At 35.2% G+C, this 24000-nt stretch overlaps 1 protein-coding gene across 6 annotated transcripts in view; it reads left to right on the top strand.

The window, feature by feature from the left end:
- ESCO1 (establishment of sister chromatid cohesion N-acetyltransferase 1) overlaps window positions 1-24000 on the top strand; it is a 78592-nt gene that overhangs the window by 20784 nt on the left and 33808 nt on the right. For 3 of the 6 annotated variants that reach the window (XR_003437250.1, XM_027127577.1, XM_027127573.1), the window contains exons 2-8: window positions 5815-5918; window positions 9606-9708; window positions 9950-12083; window positions 16000-16117; window positions 17712-17772; window positions 18696-18810; window positions 21551-21682. Coding sequence is in view for 5 of the 6 variants with exons in the window: in XM_027127577.1 (XP_026983378.1) it covers window positions 10533-12083; window positions 16000-16117; window positions 17712-17772; window positions 18696-18810; window positions 21551-21682 (1977 nt within the window). In the remaining variant the exon portion in view is untranslated. Of the gene's footprint in view, window positions 1-5638; window positions 5919-9605; window positions 9709-9949; window positions 12084-15999; window positions 16118-17711; window positions 17773-18695; window positions 18811-21550; window positions 21683-24000 lie in introns of those variants that run through there. The other 3 variants (XM_027127574.1, XM_027127575.1, XM_027127576.1) reach the window with 3 other exon arrangements.

The raw sequence follows: 24000 nt of genomic DNA, 5'->3' as shown, positions 1-24000 counted from the left end.
TTGAATCTGTAGATTGCTTTGGGTAGTAGAGTCATTTTCACAATGTTGATTCTTCCAATCCAAGAACATGGTATATCTCTCCATCTATTTGTATCATCTTTAATTTCTTTCTTCAGTGTCTTATACTTTTCTGCATACAGGTCTTTTGTCTCCTTAGGTAGGTTTATTCCTAGATATTTTATTCTTTTTGTTGCAGTGGTAAGTGGGAGTGTTTTCTTGATTTCACTTTCAGATTTTTCATCATTAGTGTATAGGAATGCCAGAGATTTCTGTGCATTAATTTTGTATCCTTCTACTTTACCACATTCATTGATTAGCTCTAGTAGTTTTCTGGTGGCATATTTAGAATTCTCTATGTGTAGTACCATATCATCTGCAAACAGTGACAGCTTTACTTCTTCTTTTCCGATTTGGATTCCTTTTATTTCTTATTCTTCTCTGATTGCTGTGGCTAAAACTTCCAAAACTATGTTGAATAAGAGTGGTGAAAGTGGGCAGCCTTGTCTTGTTCCTGATCTTAGTGGAAATGGTTTCAGTTTTTCATCATTGAGGACGATGTTGGCTGTGGGTTTGTCATATATGGCCTTTATTATGTTGAGGAAAGTTCCCTCTGTGCCTACTTTCTGCAGGGTTTTTATCATAAATGGGTGTTGAATTTTGTCAAAAGGTTTCTCTGCATCTATTGAGATGATCATGTGGTTTTTCTCCCTCAATTTGTTAATATGGTGTATCACATTGATTGATTTGTGTATATTGAATATATCTGCGTATATTCCTTGCATTCCTGGAATAAACCCCCCTTGATCATGGTGTATGATCCTTTTAATGTGCTGTTGGATTCTGTTTGCTAGTATTTTGTTGAGGATTTTTGCATCTATGTTCATCAGTGATATTGGCCTGTAGTATTCTTTCTTTGTGACATCCTTATCTGGTTTTGGTATCAAGGTGATGGTGGCCTTGTAGAATGAGTTTGGGAGTGTTCCTCCCTCTGCTATATTTTGGAAGAGTTTGAGAAGGATAGGTGTTAGCTCGTCTCTAAATGTTTGATAGAACTTGCCTGTGAAGCCATCTGGTCCTGGGCTTTTGTTTTTTGGAAGATTTTTTAATCACAGTTTCAATTTCAGTGCTTGTGATTGGTCTGTTCATATTTTCTATTTCTTCCTGATTCCGTCTTGGCAGGTTGTGCATTTCTAAGAATTTGTCCATTTCTTCCAGGTTGTCCATTTTATTGGTATAGAGTTGTTTGTAGTAATCTCTCATGATCTTTTGTATTTCTGCAGTGTCAGTTGTTACTTTTCCTTTTTCATTTCTAATTCTATTGATTTGAGTCTTCTCCCTTTTTTTCTTGGTGAGTCTGGCTAATGGTTTATTAATTTTATCTTCTCAAAGAACCAGCTTTTAGTTTTATTGATCTTTGCTATCGTTTCCTTCATTTCTTTTTCATTTATTTCTGATCTGATTTTTATGATTTCTTTCCTTCTGCTAACTTTGGGGGTTTTTTGTTCTTCTTTCTCTAATTGCTTTAAGTGCAAGGTTAGGTTGTTTATTCGAGATGTTTCCTGTTTCTTAAGGTAGGATTGTATTGCTATAAACTTCCCTCTTAGAACTGCTTTTGCTGCATCCCATAGGTTTTGGGTCATTGTGTCTCCATTGTCATTTGTTTCTAGGTATTTTTTTATTTCCTCTTTGATTTCTTCAGTGATCACTTCGTTATTAAGTAGTGTATTGTTTAGCCTCCATGTGTTTGTATTTTTTACAGATCTTTTCCTATAATTGATATCTAGTCTCATAGCGTTGTGGTCGGAAAAGATACTTGATACAATTTCAATTTTCTTAAATTTACCAAGCCTTGATTTGTGACCCAAGATATGATCTATCCTGGAGAATGTTCCATGAGCACTTGAGAAAAATGTGTATTCTGTTGTTTTTGGATGGAATGTCCTATAAATATCAATTAAGTCCATTTTGTTTAATGTGTTATTTAAAGCTTGTTTCTTTATTGATTTTCATTTTGGATGATCTGTCCATTGGTGAAAGTGGGGTGTGAAAGTCCCCTACTATGACTGTCGATTTCCCCTTTTATGGCTGTTAGTATTTGCCTTATGTATTGAGGTGCTCCTATGTTGGGTGCATAAATATTTACAATTGTTACTGTTACAATTCTTGGATCGATCCCTTGATCATTCTGTAGTGTCCTTCTTTGTCTCTTGTAATAGTCTTTATTTTAAAGTCTATTTTGTCTGATATGAGAATTGCTACTCCAGCTTTCTTTTGGTTTCCATTTGCATGGAATATCTTTTTCCATCCCCTTACTTTCAGTCTGTATGTGTCTCTAGGTCTGAAGTGGGTCTCTTGTAGACAGTATATATATGGGTCTTGTTTTTGTATCCATTCAGCCAATCTGTGTCTTTTGGTCGGAGCATTTAGTCCATTTACATTTAAGGTAATTATCGATATGTATGTTCCTATTCCCATTTTCTTAATTGTTTTGCGTTCGTTATTGTAGGTCTTTTCCTTCTCTTGTGTTTCTTGCCTAGAGAAGTTCCTTCAGCATTTGTTGTAAAGCTGGTTTGGTGGTGCTGAACTCTCTCAGCTTTTGCTTGTCTGTAAAGGTTTTAATTTCTCCGTTGAATCTGCATGAGATCCTTGCTGGGTAGAGTAATCTTGGTTGCAGGTTTTTCTCCTTCATCACTTTAAATATGTCCTGCCAGTCCCTTCTGGCTTGCAGAGTTTCTGCTGAAAGATCAGCTGTTAACCTTATGGGGATTCCCTTGTGTGTTATTTGTTGTTTTACCCTTGCTGCTTTTTTTTTTTTTTTTTTTGTGGTACGCGGGCATCTCACTGTTGTGGCCTCTCCTGTTGCGGAGCACAGGCTCTGGACGTGCAGGCTCAGCGGCCATGGCTCACGGGCCCAGCCGCTCCATGGCATGCGGGATCTTCCCGGACCAGGGCACGAACCCATGTCCCCTGCATCGGCAGGTGGACCCTCAACCACTGCACCACCAGGGAAGCCCCCCTTGCTGCTTTTAATATGTTTTCTTTGTATTTAATTTTTGACAGTTTGATTAATATGTGTCTTGGTGTGTTTCTCCTTGGATTTATCCTGTATGGGACTCTGTGCTTCCTGGACTTAACTATTTCCTTTTCCATATTAGGGAAGTTTTCAACTATAATCTCTTCAAATATTTTCTCAGTCCCTTTCTTTTTCTCTTCTTCTTCTGGAACTCCTATAATTCGAACGTTGGTGCATTTAATGATTTAATGTTGTCCCAGAGGTCTCTGAGACTGTCCTCGGTTCTTTTCATTCTTTTTTCTTTATTCTGCTGTGCAGTAGTTATTTCCACTATTTTGTCTTCCAGGTCACTTATCCGTTCTTCTGCCTCAGTTATTCTGCTATTGATCCCATCTAGAGTATTTTTCATTTCATTTATTGTGTTGTTCATCATTGTTTGTTTCATCTTTAGTTCTTCTAGGTCCTTGTTAAATGTTTCTTGCATTTTGTCCATTCTATTTCCACGATTGTGGATCATCTTTACTATCATTATTCTGAATTCTTTTTCAGGTAGACTGCCATTTCCTCTTCATTTGTTAGGTCTGGTGGGTTTTTATCTTGCTCCTTCATCTGCTGTGTGTTTTTCTGTCTTCTCATTTTGCTTATCTTACTGTGTTTGGAGTCTCCTTTTTGCAGGCTGCAGGTTCGTAGTTCCTGTTGTTTTTGGTGTCTGTCCCCAGTGGCTGAGGTTGGTTCAGTGGGTTGTGTAGGCTTCCTGTTGGAAGGGGACTAGTGCCTGCCCCTCCTGTTGGAGGGGACTAGTGCCTGTGTTCTGGTGGGCGAGGCTGGATCTTGTCTTTCTGGTGGGCAGGTCCACGTCTGGTGGTGTGTTTTTGGGTGTCTGTGGACTTATTATGATTTTAGGCAGCCTCTCAGCTAATGGGTGGGGTTGTGTTCCTGTCTTGCTAGTTGTTTGGCATAGGGTGTCCAGCACTGTAGCTTGCTGGTCGTTGAGTGAAGCTGGGTGCTGGTGTTGAGACGGAGATCTCTGGGAGATTTTCGCCATTTGATATTATGTGGAGCTGGGAGGTCTCTTGTGGACCAGTGTCCTGAAGTTGGCTTTCCAACCTCAGAGGCACAGCACTGACCCCTGGCTGCAGCACCAAGAGCCTTTCATCCACATGGCTGAGAATAAAAGGGAGAAAAAAATAATTAAAGAAAGAAAGAAAGAAGGAAAAGGAAGGAAGGAAGATGGAAAGAAGGAACGAAAGGAGGGAGGGAGGAAGGAGGGAAGGAAGGAAAAAAAGAAAGATTAAAGTGAAATAAAATAAGAAAATATAATAAAGTTATTAAAATAAAAAATAATTATTAAGAAAAAATTTTTTTAAAACGGACGGATAGAACCCTAGGACAAATGGTGGAAGCAAAGCTATACAGACAAAATCTCAGACAGAAGCATACACATACACACAAAAAGAGGAAAAGGGGAAAAAAATCATAAATCTTGCTCTCAAAGTCCACCTCCTCAATTTGGGATGATTCGTGTCTATTCATGTATTCCACAGATGCAGGGTACATCAAGTTGATTGTGGAGCTTTAATCTGCTGCTTCTGAGGCTGCTGGGAGAGATTTCCCTTTCTCTTCTTTGTTCTCACAGCTCCCAGGGGCTCAGCTTTGGATTTGGCCACGCCTCTGCGTGTAGGAGGGCATCTGTTCTTCGCTCAGACAGGACCGGGTTAAAGGAGCAGCTGCTCTGGGGACTCTGGCTCACTCAGGCCGGGGGGGAGGGAGGGGCACGGAGTGCTGGGCGAGCCTGCGGCGGCAGAGGCCAGCATGACGTTGCACCAGCCTGAGGCGTGCCGTGCATTCTCCCGGGGAAGTTGTCCCTGGATCCCGGGACCCTGGCAGTGGTGGGCTGCACAGGCTCCCTGGAAGGGGGGTGTGGATAGTGACCTGTGCTCGCACACACGCTTCCTGGTGGCAGCAGCAGCAGCCTTAGCGTCTCATGCCCATCTCTGGGGTCCGCGCTTTTAGCTGCGGCTCGCGCCCGTCTCGAGCTCCTTTAAGCAGCGCTCTTAATCCCCTCTCCTCACTCACCAGGAAACAAAGAGGGAAGAAAAAGTCTCTTGCCTCTTCGGCAGGTCCAGACTTTCCCCCGGACTCCTTCCCGGCTAGCCGCTAGCCGTGGTGCACTAACCCCCTGCAGGCTGTGTTCACGCCGCCAGCCCCAGTCCTCTCCCTGCGCTCCGACCAAAGCCCAAGCCTCAGCTCCCAGCCCTGCCCGCCCCGGCGGGTGAGCAGACAAGCCTCTCGGGCTGGTAAGTGCCGGTCGGCACCGATCCTCTGTGCGGGAATTTCTCCGCTTTGCCCTCTGCATCCCTAATGATGTGCTCTCCTCCGCGGCTCCGAAGCTTTCCCCCTCAGACACCCGCAGTCTCTGCCCACTAAGGGGCTTCCTAGTGTGTGGAAACCTTTCCTCCTTCACAGCTCCTTCCCACTGGTGCAGGTCCCGTCCCTATTCTTTTGTCTGTTTTTTCTTTTGCCCTACGCAGGTACGTGGGGAGTTTATTGCCTTTTGGGAGGTCTGAGGTCTTCTGTCAGCGTTCAGTAGGTGTTCTGTAGGAGTTGTTCCACGTGTAGATGTATTTCTGGTGAATCTGTGGGGAGGAAGGTGATCTCCAGTCTTACTCTTCCGCCATCTTCCCCTCATCCCTAAGTTGTTTTAATACTTAATAGACAGTTAATAGATAATACTGTTTTTGTATTCTCATGTTTTTTTTATAGATTGTTTTACTTTAGCTATAGAATTTTTTTTTTTTAAGATTAACAACCAGAAAACACACAGTAAGTTATTAGAAGCATCATTCATTAGAAGCATCGTCCATCAACCTGAAGAAAAAAGTTATGTGATTTTCATTTCAGAAAGGTAAGTGGCCTATACTATTACAGTTCAGTGCCTTCAAAGATAGTTGGTCAGTATACCAAATATACTTAATATATTCAGAGAAATGTAACTTTTTTTGACAAGATTATATGTTTACATAATAAAATGGGGTAGTTAGTGAAAAGTAAGTTTTTTTTTGTCACACTTCTCACTTGGTCCCGTAGTTCTCTTTCCTAGAAGTCTTCACTATTACTAGTTTCTTGTGTATCCTTCCATACCTTTTGTGTGCCTAAACAAGCATACGTTTCTATATCTTTCCTTCCTCCCATTGTCTCCCTTTTTTTCTTTTTACACAAAGGGAAGTACACCCTGTTATGCACCTTGCATTATTTGGCTTAACAGTGTTTCTCGGTTCTAGGTCCATATCAGTTACTTACAGTTCTATTTTTTAGACAGATTTATTAAAGCATAATTTATGTATAATAAAGTGCACCCTTTTAAAGGGTACAATTTGGTGGATTTTGACAGATTTACACACTCTTGGAACCACCATCATAATCAAGATAGAGATCATTTCCATTACCTCCAAAAGTCTATCTCTCCCTCCACTCCTGACCCCAGGCAGTGACTCATCTGCTTTCTGTTACTGTAGATAAGTTTGCCTTTTCTAGAATTTCCAAAAAGTAGAATCATAGTTTGTATAGTCTTTGTGTCTAGCCTTTTTCATTCAGCATCCTGATTGTGAAGTTCGTTCATGTGGTTCCAGTAGTTTGCTCCCTTTGATTGCAGAGTGTTCTGTTATATTGACATATCACATTTTTGTTTATCCATTCACCCGACTTTTGGGTTGTTTTCAGATTTTGGTTATTGTACACAAAGCTGCTTTTAAGATTTTTGGACAAGTTTTTATGTGGAGTGAACAGTATTCCTTCCTAAAAAATCTTTGTTTACCTCAGAATCTCAAAGATTTTTGCCTTTTTTTTTCTTTTAGAGTTTTATAGTTTTACATTATGTCTGTGATCAGTCTCAACTTAGTTTTGTGTGTTGTGTGAGGTAAGTGTTGATTTTTTTTTTTTTTTCTACTTGGATATCCAGTAGTTCCAACACTGTTTTTTTTCAGACTTTTCTTTCAACTGACCATAAATGTATGGGTCTGTTTCTGGATTTTCTTCCATTGATCTCTGTGTCCCTTTGTCTTGATTACTGTAGCTTTTTAGTAAGTCTTGAAATCAGATAGTGTATTTCGAGGTTTTTTTTAAAGGGCTTTGACTATTGTATGTGGATTTTTTTTTTTTTTTTTTTTGCTTTTTCACATAAGTTTTAAAATCAGCTTGTCAGTTTCTGTATAAAAAGCCTGTGGGAATTTTGCCTGGAATTGAGTTGAATCTCATCTCTGCTTTGACATGATTGCATGATATAGTATGAGTGTATCATTAATTATAAAGCAGTTTATAATGATGGACGTTGTGGATTTTCAGTCTGTTGCTCCAGTGTTCCAGTGAATTTTGTATTTACTTGTGTCTGTGCACTTGTGCAAGTATATCTGTAATATAAAGTCTTGAAAATGAAATTGTTTGATATTTAGCATTTATAATATAATATTGATTGATATTGACAAATTGTCCTGCATAGACATTGAATCACCTGCAGTAATATGAGAGTAAGCTGTCACAAATCCTTGCTAAGACTGTGTTGTTAAACTTCTTGATCTTTTGCCAGTCTGACAGGTAAAAAATGGTATTTTGATTTGGTTCTAATTTGTTATTCTGTTATTATTTCACCAGCCATCTGTGGTTTACTTCCGGTGAATATATTATGGTGATAAGCTTATGCTGTTTCTTGCCAGTATTTTTCCCCCAGTTTTATCCCTCAAACTTGACTTCTGAATTTTGTAACAAGGCTTGAAAGCCTTACCCACTCAAGACAAATACTAAAATTCTCCCAAGTTTTAATCTGTTTTTTATGGGGGGGGTTGTTTTATTTTTATTATTATTATTTTTTTTGGCCGCACCACGCAGTTCCCCAACTGGGGATTGAACCCGCGCCCTTGTCAGTGAAAGCGCAGAGTCCTAATCATTGGACCACCAGGGAATTCCCATGACAAACTTTTCAAAATCTTTTTTTCTCCATTGTGCTAGATGCTTTGACCCTTTTAATCTGGACACTCATGTCTTTTAATTATAGGAAAATTTCTTGAATTCTTGGTTTTTTTCAGTTCTTTTTCTCTGTTTTCTAAAACCAGAATTACTGGACTCTTCTGCATGGCTGGTCCTTTTTCTTCTCTTTTGTCTCCTATTTGCCACCTTGCTGTTTTTGTTCTGCTTTATAGGTGATCTCCTTACCTTTATCTTCTATTGCTTCTATTGACTTTTTAATTTCTTTAATATTAGTTTTAATTTTCAAGAGTTCCTTTTTGTACTGTGAATGTTCTTATATATTTGTTTCATGAATGAATTAACTTAGTTTTTGTCTGTGCATTGTTTTTTTCTTCCAAGCTACTTCCTCCCTGTTTTTTTAAGGGTCTCCTCTTGTATGTGGTGATTTCTGGTTTTGCTCATGGTTACAAGTGAGACACTAAAAACTAATTGGAAACTGTTTGGATGGTGGGTAGTCTCCTGCTGGTAGGGTGTGAGTGAGTGAGTGTGTGTATGTCTGTGATTAATGACTGTGGGCCCTATCAGTATTTTTTAGGTCTTTTCTCTAGTTTTGTCAAATTCATTAGAAAATTATCTTTTAGTCTCCTTCCTAGAAGGCATAGGCTAGGCTGCTGTCCTCTGGGAGTCTCTGAGTAGGCAAAGAGCGTTTGGGGTGGAAGGACTGGGTTTCAGTAATCAGTATGTGTACTGCTACTTACTCCTTCTGTTGTCAGTGTGATACTTCCTCCCTCAGCTGTGACTGTTGAGCCCACAGACCAAAGACCTTTTGTTTTACTCCTTCCCAAAATTTATACCAGTCTTTAGGGAGTGATGCAGGGGTAGTCTTCTGGGTGGTAGTAATTGGAAAGGCTGTGTGGCAGTCTTTCCCCTTTTGTGAGTCCCATTTTCCTCCCCATAACCTATCTCCTGGTACTGCCAATTTCTGCTTCTTGAGGGATTCTGTGGTTTACGTAGAGCTGTTTCTCACTTGGCTTTCCTGTTTCTAATTTAAGATCAGTTTTTTTTTGAGTCTGGAGGTTAGTTATTTGTCCTTCTTTGTAGCTTCTGTACGTTTAATTTTTATCATCTACACTTTTGTTCTTCATCCTTTGAGTTTATGGTTTTGTCTTGCTTCGTTTTAATCTGTTGCTTTTTTTTTTATTGGGTATTACATGAGAGTAGAGGTAAATGTGTGTGTTTAAATCTGCCTTTTTTACTGTGTGTCACTGTTTTTCTATGAATATAGTTATTTATGTGTACTGTTTTTCCTCAAAATAGGATTTTACTAGCTTAACCATTATATGTCTATATTATGAATTGTTTTTTGTATTTTAAAACTTTTTTTAAAACATAAAATGGATTTCATCAATGAAATAGAAACGTTATATTTCATTGGATGCATGTACCATAGATTACTTCAGGTTAGAAATACTAAAATTAAGTGCTATGTGTAAACTGAACTCTGAAGACTGATGATAGGATAGGATAAAATTATGGAGTATAGATTAACATGTTGGTTAATAGATTTGATGAGATGTAAATGAATGATTACATCTTTGTACCTTTTAAACATTTTAAAATATTTTACTTTTAGGTGCTGTGTAATGTGTTGAAAGGAAATTATAAGGAATGATTTTGTCAAATTTTTATGAGTTATGGTGGCTGAAAGATCAATTCTTTCTTGTGGGAAAGGAAATGTAAGTAACCTCAAGGAATAGATTGATTTTCAACTATTCTATGCTTACATGAGACAGGTTTTCCATTATTTATAAGACTGTGCTTGGGATACTTTTTTCTGTTAGCCTTAAGTATACAGACTAAATAATTCAAAAAGAGAAGTTAGAGTTTATGTAAGTCATGGTTATTTCTGTATAGTATCAGCATTGCTAAATTTCTTGAATTGTACAAAATTTAATTTTTATTTTTTTATTTTTCCAGAAATGGCAGCACAAAAGGAAATCTATATTAATAGACTATTTTATTAAACGGAAGTGGTTATATAAGAACTTTAAACGAACAGACTCAACAAACAAGGAAAGAAACGTGTTAACTGTAAGACATGTTTCCAATGAATCAAAGTCCAATAACTGTAGACTTCAGAAGAAAAAAGTTTTCAAAAACTTTGTCAAAACAGACAGGTCAGTGATAAATAACTCCTCCAGTAATAGGGCTAGGCCTGAAAACTGATATTAATTGAATAAAATTAACAAAGTAGATCAAACTTGAATTAAAATTTTTTCATAAAAAGTTCTGAAAATATCAGATTAGATTTAAATTTTCCTCAAATTTCTATTGCCTCGTCCAAAGTAAAGCAAATATCTTTCAGCCTTCATGCCAGCTTTTCTCATGTCATAAGGATGACAGAAATCTTAGCAAACTAGTATTTTTGTTGAAAATGTATATCAGTTTCAGTTGATTTTTAAGACCTGCTGCTCAGTAATAATACTAGACATTCAACATTTACAACTACCAGGACACAAAATCTCAAAAACTACTTAGAAAAGGAGGACCTTACTCAGGAATGATGTCCATTCAGGAGAAATCAAAAGAAAATTCCTCCAGTGTTATTAAAAAGAGTGAAGATAAGAATCTAGAAACACAAATTCAAGGTTCTCAAAAGAATCTAGTAAAAAAATCAGGTCCAAAGGAAGCTATAAAATCACTGGTTAAATCTTCCAATGAAAGTAAAGTCAATCAGCCTGATGAATTAGGAACATGCATGAGCACAAGGTCAGCATCCAGTGATAAAAAAGCTAGTAAACCTATTAATAAAAATATGGTGACTGTAAAGGGACATTCACAACAAGAATCTACAAAGCAGAAGAAATTATCTCAGAAAAAGTCAGTGCACAAAACCCCTAAATCAAATGAACAGCTTAATCGAAGATCACAAAGACTACAACAGTTAACAGAGGTTTCAACAAGGTCTCTGCGTAATAGAGACATTCAGGGTCAAGTTCAAGCAGTTAAACAGAGTTTGCCACCAACAAAAAAAGAGCACCGTAGCAATACTAAGAGCAAATCTAATAAAGTTAAAACAAATCAGAAACACGTGAAAAGAAAAGTGCTGGAAATAAAGTCTGATTCTAAAGAGGATGAAAATTCTGTAACTAATGAAGTAATAAATTCCCCAAAAGGAAAAAAACGCAAAGTAGAGCATCAGACAGCCTCTACTTGTAGTTCTCAGTGCATAAAAGTACCTGAAAAGTGTCTTCAGAAGAACACTAGAAAAGAGGAAACAAAATCTGTGCCTGTAACTTCTTCTGAGATAAAAAGATCAAAAATGGCTGCTTCAGTGGTGTCTAAAAAGAATGAGATGAAGAAGTCAGTTCATACACAAGTGAATACTAGTGCAAAATCCCAAAAAAGTCCACAGCCATCAGTGCCTGAACAAAGTACAGATAATGAGCTGGAGCAAGCAGGAAAGAGCAAACGAGGGAGCATTCTCCAGCTCTGTGAAGAAATTGCTGGTGAAATTGAGTCAGATACTGTAGAGGTAAAAAAGGAATCTTCACAAGTGGAAAATGTAAAGGAGGAGAAGCCTACAGAAATAAAATTGGAAGAGACTGATACTGAAAGACAAATACTTCATCAGAAGGAAACAAGTCAGGATGTTCAGTGTAATCGTTTCTTCCCCAGTAGAAAAACAAAGCCTGTGAAATGTATTCTAAATGGAATAAACAACGCAACTAAAAAGAACTCCAACTGGACTAAAATTAAGCTCTCAAAATTTAACTCTGTGCAGCAGAATAAATTAGACTCTCAATTTTCCCCTAAATTGTGCTTATTACGACCCAGTTTTTCACTGCCTGCGTTAGAAATGCATCATCCAGTGACTCAAAGTACATTTTTAGGGTCAAAACCACATGATGATAAAAATAAAGCTTGCCAGCAGGAAGAAATGAAAGAAATTAATTCTGAAGAAGTTAAACTTAATGATATTACAGTTGACATTAATAAAACCCCCCAAAAGCCTCCTGAAAATTGTTGTTTGGGTAATCAGATAAAACCACCTCCTGATCAGCCATTGGATAACCAGAAGAAAGATTCTTTTGAATCAACGCCAGATAAGGTAATTATTTTCATCATGTACATAGAGGTGTCTGAGTACTTTCTGATAAGATTTAAGTGTTTACAACATATTTTAACTTAAGAATTAAGTTGTAAAATGTTAAGGAATTCTATTTTATTAACCCAATCTTGTAGTGAGTGATAGAACTTACGCCTTTAGATGTCTCATATTTACATGAATGCTTGTCATTGTTTCCTTATTTTCACCCTTCATTTTAATTTTATGTGAAGCATAAACCTGTTGAAGTCTAGCTTTTCTTTTTCCTTTAACACACTGATTTGTTTCCTTTTTCTATTAATTGTAACCACAGAAACTATGTTTCATAATGAGTGACTAAAATGTAGAACTTGAAGTTGGGCCCAATTCTGACCAAGTTGTTAAAATTAATTTCAGCTGGCACAAATCAACTTTCCCCACCTGATAAAATTTAAAAATTAAACATTTCTAATAGTAGAGATGCCTTTTGGTTTGACTTGTGTGGCCATTTTAAAAATTGGCAAATAAAATGTCTGAAAGATACAAATAATTCAGACCTCAGGCTAAGAATAAAATTGTAGTGGCCAAGAATTTTTAAAATGGAAAAGTAAATTGAAAAACAGAATCTAAATAGCTGGAAGAAACTTGAATGATTATCTGAGAAGTAGTTTTGAAACCTTGTAAAAGCAGCTGAGCCCATTTCTTTCCAAATTAAATCATAGGTAAAATACCAATACATAAAAGCAATAGGCAGAAATTTTATGTGTGTCAAACTTTAGCGTTGTATAATACTGATTTTTAGAACTCCACCAATTTGTTTTAGTTATTTAATTTTGTAACGAGAAAGCTGAGAGCAATAGAGGAATGTGGGTTAGGTCACATGTTTGGTTGTGCAAATAGATTTGAATTCAGGTGTTCTGATTCTCAGCCCATCATTCTTTCTACAGTGAGATACTCTGAATATTAGAAGATCATTTGAGAAAAAAATCATGGATAGAGAAGAAAGTCAAGTCACCTTAAAGTTTTAGGAGTGATTTAAAGTTCTCTTTTGAGGCATTTGGGTCTAGAAGCAAATTTGAGTAAGGAGTCAGGGCTTGTGTCAGAAGCCCTGAAAATAGATTATTGGCTACTCTCGTGGACTAAAATTGAAAGAACTTAAAGGGAACAGATACAATGTGGTACTCTTAGATTTTATTTTCTGTGCAAATGTGAATGAAAGCATCAATTAGAAGACAATTATTCAAATAGTGATAGTAATTAAAGTAAGTAGTGAGTGGTAGAATGAATAATAAGTGTGGCCTCTTGCAGACACAGAGTGGCTTTCTGTTCAGGGTGTGCTTTTGTCAAAAATTGACAGCTACGCTCCAGGTGTAGTTGCAGAGTGGATCTTTTAACTCCTTGCTGCATAAGTGCCTGTCAAAACTCAGAAGGCAGATAGTTTATGGGGAATATATTGAGAAATAAGAAATCCATTCCTTTGGACTAACTACTAGAATAGAGATGTTTAGTTGGACTACATTATTTTGATCTTCTATAATGCTGCTTTCACTGAGATGTGCTTTGGATTTATGCAACACCTCTATCTTGAGGAATGTTATGAAAAACAGTCCTATGAAACTTGTGTTAAAATTTTTATTTATGTACAAATTTACATGAGAAGTCTTGAGTTTCAAACGTTTAGAATACTAGAGAGACCAATATTATACTAGTGACTACCACCCAAATTTGACAAAAATTAACATTTTATTGACTTCAGATTTTTTAAAATAAGAAAAGTACATTACAGATATAAAGACCATACTTCACTCTACTTTCCATTCACCTCTCTCCCCAGAGTTAAATATACTTCTAAAGTTGGTATGAATATTTTATGTTTTTATTTTTGATTTCACTGTGTATGTATATATATCTATTATAAAGAATACTTTACATTGTTTGTATTTTAAACGTTTACATAAATGCTAACATGGTTTGTATGTGTATATTCTATATATACATTTTTTTTTCAACTTGATTTTGTGCAATCAGCACTTTTGATATTTATTAATACATGGGTATTTTAATAGTTGTAAAGGAATATACCACAGTTTATTTATGTTTTCCTCTGTTAAAGCACTTCTAGGTTGTTTCCAACTTTTTCACTGATAGCAACAATGTGATTACTATCACAGAGTGGTCAGGAGATGTGGTGGTGACCACATCATTTCAAGACATATTTGATTGCCTGCTGCATCCGAGACACTGTGCTAATAAGGCTACAGAAGATGATGTTTCCTGCCTTTAAGGAATTTACATTGTACTAGTCACTTAGAAATTTCTCTTCTTCCCATAAACGCTAAGATGTTTTAGTTCAGCCATCATAGTAGCTTTTGTTTAGTGAACACTGCCTCTTTGTTAGGCAGAGGAGAGCTTCATATAATTGTCACCACATTCTACAGCATGACTTCTGTTATTATCCATATATTACAGGTGAGGAGAGTGAAGCTTAGAGATTTAAGTGAGGCTTAGAGATCCACGTAAGTGATGGAGTCAGGCTTTGAACTGCGATTGGCTGGCTTCAGAATCTAGATTTATATTTGGGGAAATAGGAGAATGTAAGAAACAATCCTTAAATCATTTGAAAACTTTTTCTGTGGCTACTTGTAATTTTGCTCTTTTTATTATATGGTGTCAGTCTTGGCAGTACTGAAAAATGATGATGGTTGATAAGGCTGAGCATATGATAGCCCTTCTCTGAAAATTTTGGCCTGAATTTAAATTATTTGGATTTTATGAATTTTAAATCTCAATTATTTTATGATTTGTTTTTTAAACTAGTAATTTACTAACTTCCTAATGGAGATTAAGTAGTAACATGTAATTGTTCTTACTGTTTTTAATTTTTCTGCTTTTTAATGCCAAATATAATGTTCATTTTTCAAAAATGTAATGTTCACAAATAATGTTACATGTTCTTTGTAACAATCACAATATAGATAGATACACACACATACATACACACAGAAAGTTAATTGTTCACCTCCTCATTTCCATTTCTTTGAGACAGCTAATGTTGATAGAGTTTCTAGTATTTTCCTTCGGTAGTTATTGAGTATCTGCTTTGACAGAGTTCTGATTTAGGGGCTCTTGGGAATACAAAGATAAATACAATAATAATAGTCTTTGCTCTTAAGAGTTATAGGAGATTAATAAAAAACAACTAATTCAAAATAGGAAGTGATAAGGGCATGAAAGACAGAGATGAAGTAGATGGAAAATTTGGGGAAAGGGGATGGGAAAACTTGGAGGAGACTTCATGGGAGAGGTTAATATTTAAGTAATGACTTGAGTTTATACGGGGGGTAAGGTGTTCTAGATTAGCACTATCCAGTAGAAATATAATGTGAGCCACATAAATCGTTTAAAAATTTCTGGTAGCCACATTAAAAAAAAAAGAAATTGGTAAAATTAATAGATTTTATTTAACTTGTCATATAAAAATACTATTATTTCAATGTGTCATGAATTTTAAAAATTGAGGTGTTTTACTTTTTTGTACTAACACCTCAAAATCTGGTGTGTGATTTACATTTGTAATAAATCAGTCATACTAACCACATTTTAAGTGCTCAGTAGTGAGATGTTACAGTGGCTATTAATGGACAGTGAGGTTTAGGTAGATGAAACTCAGAAAAAGTATAGAGCCAGGCAAATATGAAATATATCTGTTGGAGAGGTAAATTTTTCGATCTAGTGTGAAGAGGAATAATAGAAGTTGATGCTGAGAAGGGTAGCTTGTAGGGAGATCATAAAGAGACTTTTAAGGCATATCTGTGTGAATTACTCCATATATTTTCTTAAATTTTCTTAGTATAGTGCTCCAATTCACTGAAAGTATTGGGATAAGACCCAAAGGTTGATATAAAAGCAAATATTAACATTTTGAATTATATGTGCTTAGAATTGCAGCCTATGTTTGGAATCTAAGCTTGAAAACAATCCAGTGGAAAATACCACTACTACTGTTTCAACTCTGCTCAGTCAAGCAAAAATTGGTACAGGGGAGAGTAAATTTCCAGGTAATACTTTGAAAATATTGTTTGGATTTCACAGTGGTCAGACATATTTTTGTCAGCATAACAGTAAACTATATCCACTATCAAATAAGCCTGTTAAATCCTTCTTTTAACCATTATGTGATGTGTGATTATCACCATTCTTTGAAGGGGGAGAATTGCTTCTGTTGATTGGCTTGTTTACAGTACTTAAGATGATTCTTTGATTCCCTACCAAAAATTCTTTTGTTTTTCAGTCTTTTGTTTGTGGACTTACTTTCTGGAGAAGTGTTACTTAATGAATTGCTTAAATTAGTGGTAGCAGTTTATTTCTCAAGTATAAATGACTGTGCTTTACCACTTCAGGTTTTTATCTTTAACCCTTAATTACTCAGTTTTCCATCTTAGTAATTCTGTCTTTGAATTAAGAATTGAATCAGTTGCTGCAGTTTGTCCACTTATACCATAAAAAAACTTTATTTTTGTAACCTTATGAAAATTTTGGGGAGAATTCCCTGGCGGTCCAGTGGTTAGGACTCGGCACTTTCATTGCCGGGATCCGAGTTCAACCCCTGGTCCGGGAACTAAGATCCTGCAAGCTGTGCGATGTGGCCAAAAAAATTGGGCAAGTATTATTTGAACTCTTGGATGGGGATTAGTTCACCTTTATCAGATGAAACACCAGGAAAAAACAGAAAAGAAATTCCTAATTTCTGTTGTTTCTCTCTGGTAAAGGAAAGATACACTTGGAGCAAAATATTGAGTTCAGATAATTGCTTCCATTGCATGTCATTTAACCTTTTCTCTTAGTGGGGGAAGGGGAAGTATACTATGAACACAAGAAATGCATTTATTCATTAGAAAATAAATTGATTATTGCATTATTTGATTAGTAATGTGATTAAAACTCCAGAGACTACAGGGGTTTTTTTGTTTGGGTTTGGTTTTTTATAAATTTATTTATTTATATTTTATTTTTGACTGTGTTGAGTCTTCATTGCTGTGCGTGGACTTTCTCTACTTGCAATGAGCAGGGGCTGCTTTTCTTTGCAGTGCTCGGGCTTCTCATTGCAGTGGCTTCTCTTGTTGCGGAGCACGGGTTCTAGGCTCACAGGCTTCAGTAGTTGCGGCTCACGGGCTCTAGAATGCAGGCTTCGTAGTTGTGGCGCACGTGGTTAGTTGCTCCATGGCATGTGGGGTCTTCCTGGACCAGAGATCGAACCCGTGTCCCCTGCATTGGCAGACGGATTCTTAACCACTGTGCCACCAGGGAAGTCCTACAGGTTTTTTTAAACATGTTTTCATTTATTTCCATTTAGAGATTGTATAATTATGCAAGCATTTAAACAGTTTCCTTTATTGTTCAGTGCTAGTAATTATTGGTGAAACTAGAGACAAACTTGATCTACCATTAGATCTCTTTGCAGCTCTGTAGAGCCTTTTTGCCTCTTCTCTGAAGAGTAATTTCTAGGAAGGGGCTTTAATTTTATCAAATGATGTTTATTAAAAATAAAGCATTTAGTGCACTGAGGTTTTGTTTTTATTATAATTTTTAACCATTAGGTGGAGAGCTAATACAAAGGCTTAGTACATAACCCATCTTTTGATTAAATCACAGGTTCAGCTCCCAAACAGCACAATATACTCACTCACCAAACATCTAAGACCAGTGATAACAGGTAAGGTATTAGTTTAATATAAGTATAAATCTGAGAACTTAAGGATTTTATACCTGTAAGTTTTGAGTTTGGGGTTTTTTTCCCCTGAAAGGTTGTGCTAGTAACCCTCAGTTTTTCACATAGAGGTGATACAAGTTCTCTTTTCATTTTAGTTTTTTCTATGTCTGTACATACTATTTTGTAGCTTTTATTTTTTTACTTAATGTGTTATGGGCATCTTTTCTACATTCCTTCCTCATTCTTTTAAATTCTGCAGTAGATATCATTGTGTGAATATTCCATTGTTTAACAGTTCTCTACTTTATAGAAACTTTGGTTGTTTCTAGTTTATTCCTATTAGAAAAAAAAGTCCTGCAATAAACACATATATCTTTGTCCACTTATGTGACTATATCTAGGATAAATTCATAGCTATAGGACTTAACCTGCATTGCCAAATTTCCCTGCAAATTGGTTGTGTCTTATACTCCCAGCAGCAGTGTTTGAGAATGCTCCTTTTTCCCCAAAACCCCCATGATATGAGTATTAGCAACATGTAAAAGTGTTTTCAGTAGCTTAAAAGCTTTTTGTTGTCTTTAATTTCAAAATTAAATTAGTATGATTTTTTAGCTTTAGCTCATTACTGAAAATAGTATTTAGGACAAACTGTAGTGACTCAAATTGCTAAAACTACGAAATGTAAAACTTACTCATACTATAGTTAGTGCTGCAGTTTTTTGTTTATTTGATGCAAGTTAGTTGTTTCTTTGGGTTTCCTTCCCTGTTTTGGTTTTTAAAAGGTTATTTTTCCCCCCTTGGAATTGATATTTGTCAGTGTTGTATAGAAAATAAGTTTTTTTTTTTCCTACCAGTGATTTGAAGTGATATGGATCTATAACATTTAATAGTTTTTGTTTGTTTGTTTGTTTGTTTGTTTTTTAAAGGGAGATACCACCAAATCATTCTTGGCCTAAGTGTAATTCCCATTTGGAGATAACAATTCCAAAAGAATTGAAACTAAAAGAAGCAGAGAAAGCTGATGAAAAACAGTTGATCATAGTAAGTATACAACTTGACCTTTTTGGTGAAATGTTATAAACATCTTATTTATGCACATTGTCAAGGAATAAATTCGTTTTTTACCTAAAGAACTTTTTGTCGCCATAAGTCTTAATTATGGAAATATTCTTGGTATTATGACAGCCACCCCTGCCAGTGATTCCATCCTGTAACAAATAATAAAAATTCAAATTTCCATACTTCTAGTTTTATTTACAACAGATTGACACTTTATTTCACATTTGTTATTTCTTAAATGTGTCATTTGATCACTACCTTTTTTAGTAGTTTAAATATTAAAATAACATGGAGTTTAATAAATAAGATGATTTTATATTTCTGTATTTTAGTGTATGTTATAATTTTAAAACTACATTTTACAGGAAGATAAACCAACAGTTAATTTGAATTAGAAAATAAGTACAATTTGGTGGCAAGGTGGAAAAGAGGGAGATATTTTGATTGATTAAAAATCTAATTTGAGTGAGCACAGTATATTAAAAAAATGAAGAACCCAAAATAATAGGAACATTTAATGTAGTTCCAGTTAACATAATTAATAGGATTTTTTGGTACTAGATGATTGATTATAACTTTAATATGGGAGAATAACTTTGTAAGAATTTTCTAGAAATTTTTGAGAAAGATTAGTGAGGGAAAAAGTTGTTTCATCGAATTTAATAATGTTTCTGTTGTCAAATCAGTATGATAGTGAAACAGTAGATTAGACAAGTAGAATCTAGAGTTGCCCTGTCCAATATGGTAGCCACATGTGACTGTTGAGCACTCGAAATGTTGCTTGTCACAACTGAGGTATGCTCTATATGTAAACATATGTACTGCATTTCAAAGATTAGTACAAAGAAGCATGTAAAGTATCTCACTAATTTTTAAAAATATTTAATACATGTTGAAATTATAACATTTGGGATATGTTTTGTTAAATAAAATATATTACTAAAATTAATTTTACCTGTTTGCTTTTGCAGTCTTTAATGTGGCTACTAGTAAATTTAAAATTACCTTTGTGGATCACATTTCTATTGGATAGTGCTGGTCAAGAGTTGATGGTAATGATGATGATGTTAATGATCATAATAGCAGCTAATATTTTTGAATGCATTGTTCCATCTCCTCCACTTAATTAAGTTAAGCCTTATAAAAAAGTATGAGATAGGTACAACTATTATTTTCCATTTACCAGTGAGGAAACTAAGGCAGCTGCTTACTCATTACTGTGAAAACTGCCTTCTTGAAGAGATGTTTGTATACCTGTATTCGTTATTCACAGTAGCCAAAAGGGAAGCAACTGAAGTGTCCATCAGTGGGTGAATGGCTGAACAAAATGTGTTGTGTATGTATACAGTGGAATATTATTCAGCCTTTAAAAAGGAAGGTAATTCTGACATGTTATAATATGGTTGAACCTTGAGGACATTATCTAAGTGAAATAAGTCAGTCACAAAAAGACAAATACTGTATGATTCTACTTATATAAGGTACCTAGAATAGTCAAATTCATAGAGATAGAAAGTAGAATGGTGGTTTCCAGGAGCTGGGGGTGGCGGTGTGGGGAGCTGTTGTTTAATGGGTATAGAGTTTCAGTTTTTTGTTTTGTTTTTGTTTTTTTGGCCGCTCCTTGTGGCATGTGGGATCTTAGTTCCCTGACCAGGGATCGAACCTGTGCCCCCTGCAGTGGAAGTGTGGAGCCCTAACCACTGGACTGCCAGGGAAGTCCCTAGAGTTTCAGTTTTGCAAAATAAAAATAATTCTGTAGATTGGTTGCACAACAATGTGAGTGTACTAAATACTGCTGAACTGTACACTTAAAAGTGGTTAAGATGGTAAATACTATGTTTTATATCTTAACCACAATTAAAAAAAATTTTTTTTAACTCCCTGAAATTTCAGGTAACATTTTGTCAATAGTTTGAATCTTTTAGAATGAACTTCCCTTTAGTTTTATATACAATCTTTTATTTACCATTTGATTTCTCTCTGCTCTGTGACCCTAGCTGTAAGGCACTAGCATACAGTTATCTGAGATCCTTTTTTTTCCCTATAATTAGTTGAAATTATACAGTTTTAGAGCAGGGAAAATAAAGGGATTATGCTTTTTTTAGTTAATATATTATTCTTAAAGTTAGATCATATTGCTGTAATTTTTCTTGTTAAATAAGGACAAGAATAGAAAACCTTTTGTAAACAATTACTATTCTACAGCACAAGTATGAATTACTGGAGTACAGGTGATTATAATCAGACTTTCATACTTATTTGATATAAAGAAAATAGAAAATGTTTAATTTTACCTTTTCTCAAGAGTTTCTGGTGACATACTCTTTTTAATATAACTAGAGCAAAACCAAAGATGCCTATGAAACATTTTTTCTAAACTTTAGCAGTATAATTATTCACAGATACAAAATACATACTAGTTCTTATTTATAAGGTATTTGCTGTTTGGGGCTTTAGAACTAAGATTGTAGTGTTAAAGATACTTCTCAGTTCCTTTCAGTTGTTATTAAATGCTGTGGAGTGAGTGATTACTAAAATGGAAAACAGTTCTTAATAAAATTACATACAGATTTCAAAGATTAACATCTTAGTTTTTATAATCAACATTGAATGTTATTTTAAACACTTCTCACTCTGTGTTCATGTTATAGCTTTAGAGGCTGATGTTCTGGAATTATTCTTTTGGGGGGGAAAAAACCTTCTGTTTGTTTTTTATAAATAGGATGCAGGACAAAAAAGATTTGGAGCGGTTTCCTGTAATGTTTGTGGCATGCTTTACACAGCTTCAAATCCAGAAGATGAAACACAGCATCTGCTCTTCCACAACCAGTTTATAAGTGCTGTAAAATATGTGGTAAGTGCAGTTCATGACTTTTAAAATGCAGAATCAGATAATTAGAGATGAATTGCCAAATTTAAGTCATTGAAAATTTTTGTCTTTAGGAAATGGTAATATATACAAAGCCCTTGTAGTATATATACAGGCTTATTTTAAAACAGAGCCAAACATAAATAACCCAGCAAATTTATTCTGGCTGGTGTATGTTGTGGGATTTTTGAATTTAAGTTATATTTTTAAAGTGTTATTGAACCTCTTCTAACAAGTAATGCTGTTCAACTTGAGTATTTAAAAAGTCATTTGATTTTAATAATTATTAACTATTGATAAGCCTGCTTAATATTCAGTATAGCTTGGCACACTTTTTATTTGAGGGATTGATAGTGCTGTATATTATACCAAATAGACTGGGGATTTCCTTCTCTTTGCTAACGTGAGAGCTTTTCTTAATAAAATTAAAGAGAAAAATTCTTGATGGTTAAAACCTCAGAATTTGTAGTATACTTAAAAAAAAATCCCACAAAGTAAATAAGTTTTAGTATGTATTTTTTGATGTATGTGCATTTGAGGCATAATGGGTATTATTTAATACTTGTTTTTGGAAGTAGCAAAATTTTAAATAATTTTGAACCATTTCAGATATCTTGTGAAAATAGTAATTTAATGTAATTGCTGTTTACCCATATCTGAAATGGAATTTATTTTTATTTTATACATGTTACCTTCAGTACTGTACACTCACATTAATAAGACCTCCAGGATATCTGAACTGAGATCACCAATTCATTTCATGTAGGCACCAGATGTTGGATTATTTAAAGATCTTTATTGGCTTCAGTTAAATTTGTATCCTTACCTTTGGTTGAAGGATTTATATTCATGGTTTTATTTATCCAGTTACTTCTTCCCAAGATAAGTGGGGTTTTCTTTTTTTGGTTCCCTTCTGTGATGATCCTTTATATTCCTTATTTCATCTGCTTTTCCACACATACACCCTCCTACTGCTTAACTAAATAAAATATAAGGTGTGTGGACATAGAATATCTATAGATAGATATTGATTTGTCACTTGAAATTTGTACTTTTCCAATTTGACTGTATTAATATCCTTAAAACTTCAAAAGAAAAATAGCTCTATCAGGCAGCTAAATTATAGAATACTTCTTTGGCAAAAAATATTTGTTTATTTTACATACGTGAATCTGGTAGAAGTTAAAATGTGTTCTGCTCAAGTTACATTATCTGATTCTTGCAACCAGTTTCCTCAAATTATAAAAAGATTTGGTTTAAAAGACTTAATTCTTTATTTTAAAGGAAGTTCTTAATTTCTGACACAATCTGTAAAGAAGTCAACCAGGAATTAATGTACTCTGCTCTTCCACAATACCAAAGGAAATTAGTTTATGGAACAAGGTGGAGTCATCACCTTCTCAACAAATTCTGGCTCTTGCAAAACTGTAAAGCAGTAGAGCAACTTAGGGAAGACTGATTCCTGCCCCACACCCCACCCCCACCCTCCTTGATGGGACAGAGCTATGGGTTATTTTATTTATTTTTGAAATAAGCTCAAGAGAAGGAATCGAGTTTAGCAGTTGGCCATCCTTCACTAACATCAAAGTTAATGTTCTTATCTTTTGCTGTTTTCAAATGTGTAGGTATACATAGATTTTAAGGTAGAAACTCCTCCAGAACATTGTAGCATTCTTTTCTAGTGTATGGAGGGAGGATAAAAACATACCTAGGTTAAAGATATTCTGCTGTGATCACAACCCTGGATTTTGGGTTGTGACATGAATCATTTATTGGGCACCTAATATTGTGCTTTTGCATTAAGTACTGTTAAGTGTTTGATGAAACATCTAAGTTTTTTAAATGCCAGTTCATCTGTTGTGTTTGATTCTTGGAGAGAAGCATATAGAAAAGAAGTCATTTCGTGCTCTGGCTTTTATTTATTTCAAATGGGCAGTGTTCAGCGATTGGAAATCAAGTTTTCTTCCACTTAGAATAAATTAGAATGAGTTATACTTTTTATATTTTAATCAAACATTCTTTAGAAAATAAGTAGTTTTTCCTTAGGGTAAAAAGTTTCCCTTAGACACGGTAATAATCTATGACAGGTAAAAATGGCTGAAGTCTTCTTTTCAAAAGATTAAAATAGCATATAAATTATATAGCCATAGTAGCAATAGAAATTGATGCCACAGAGGCTACTTTTGGTTGACTACAATTTTTTCTTTTCCTTATCCTCTTTGGTTTGGGGTAGGGGAGAGAGTGATGGTGCTCTCTTTCTCTATTCCTTCATTGTACTCCATCTGCCTCATTGACACCATTTG

This window comes from Aethalodelphis obliquidens, unplaced genomic scaffold (assembly GCF_003676395.1).
Source record: "Aethalodelphis obliquidens isolate GAN/ISIS:26980383/991018 unplaced genomic scaffold, ASM367639v1 scaffold32, whole genome shotgun sequence".
Taxonomy (NCBI): Eukaryota; Metazoa; Chordata; class Mammalia; order Artiodactyla; family Delphinidae; genus Aethalodelphis; species Aethalodelphis obliquidens.
The sequence above is the reverse complement of the archived record's forward strand: the minus strand, read 5'-3'. Positions and strand labels throughout refer to the sequence as shown.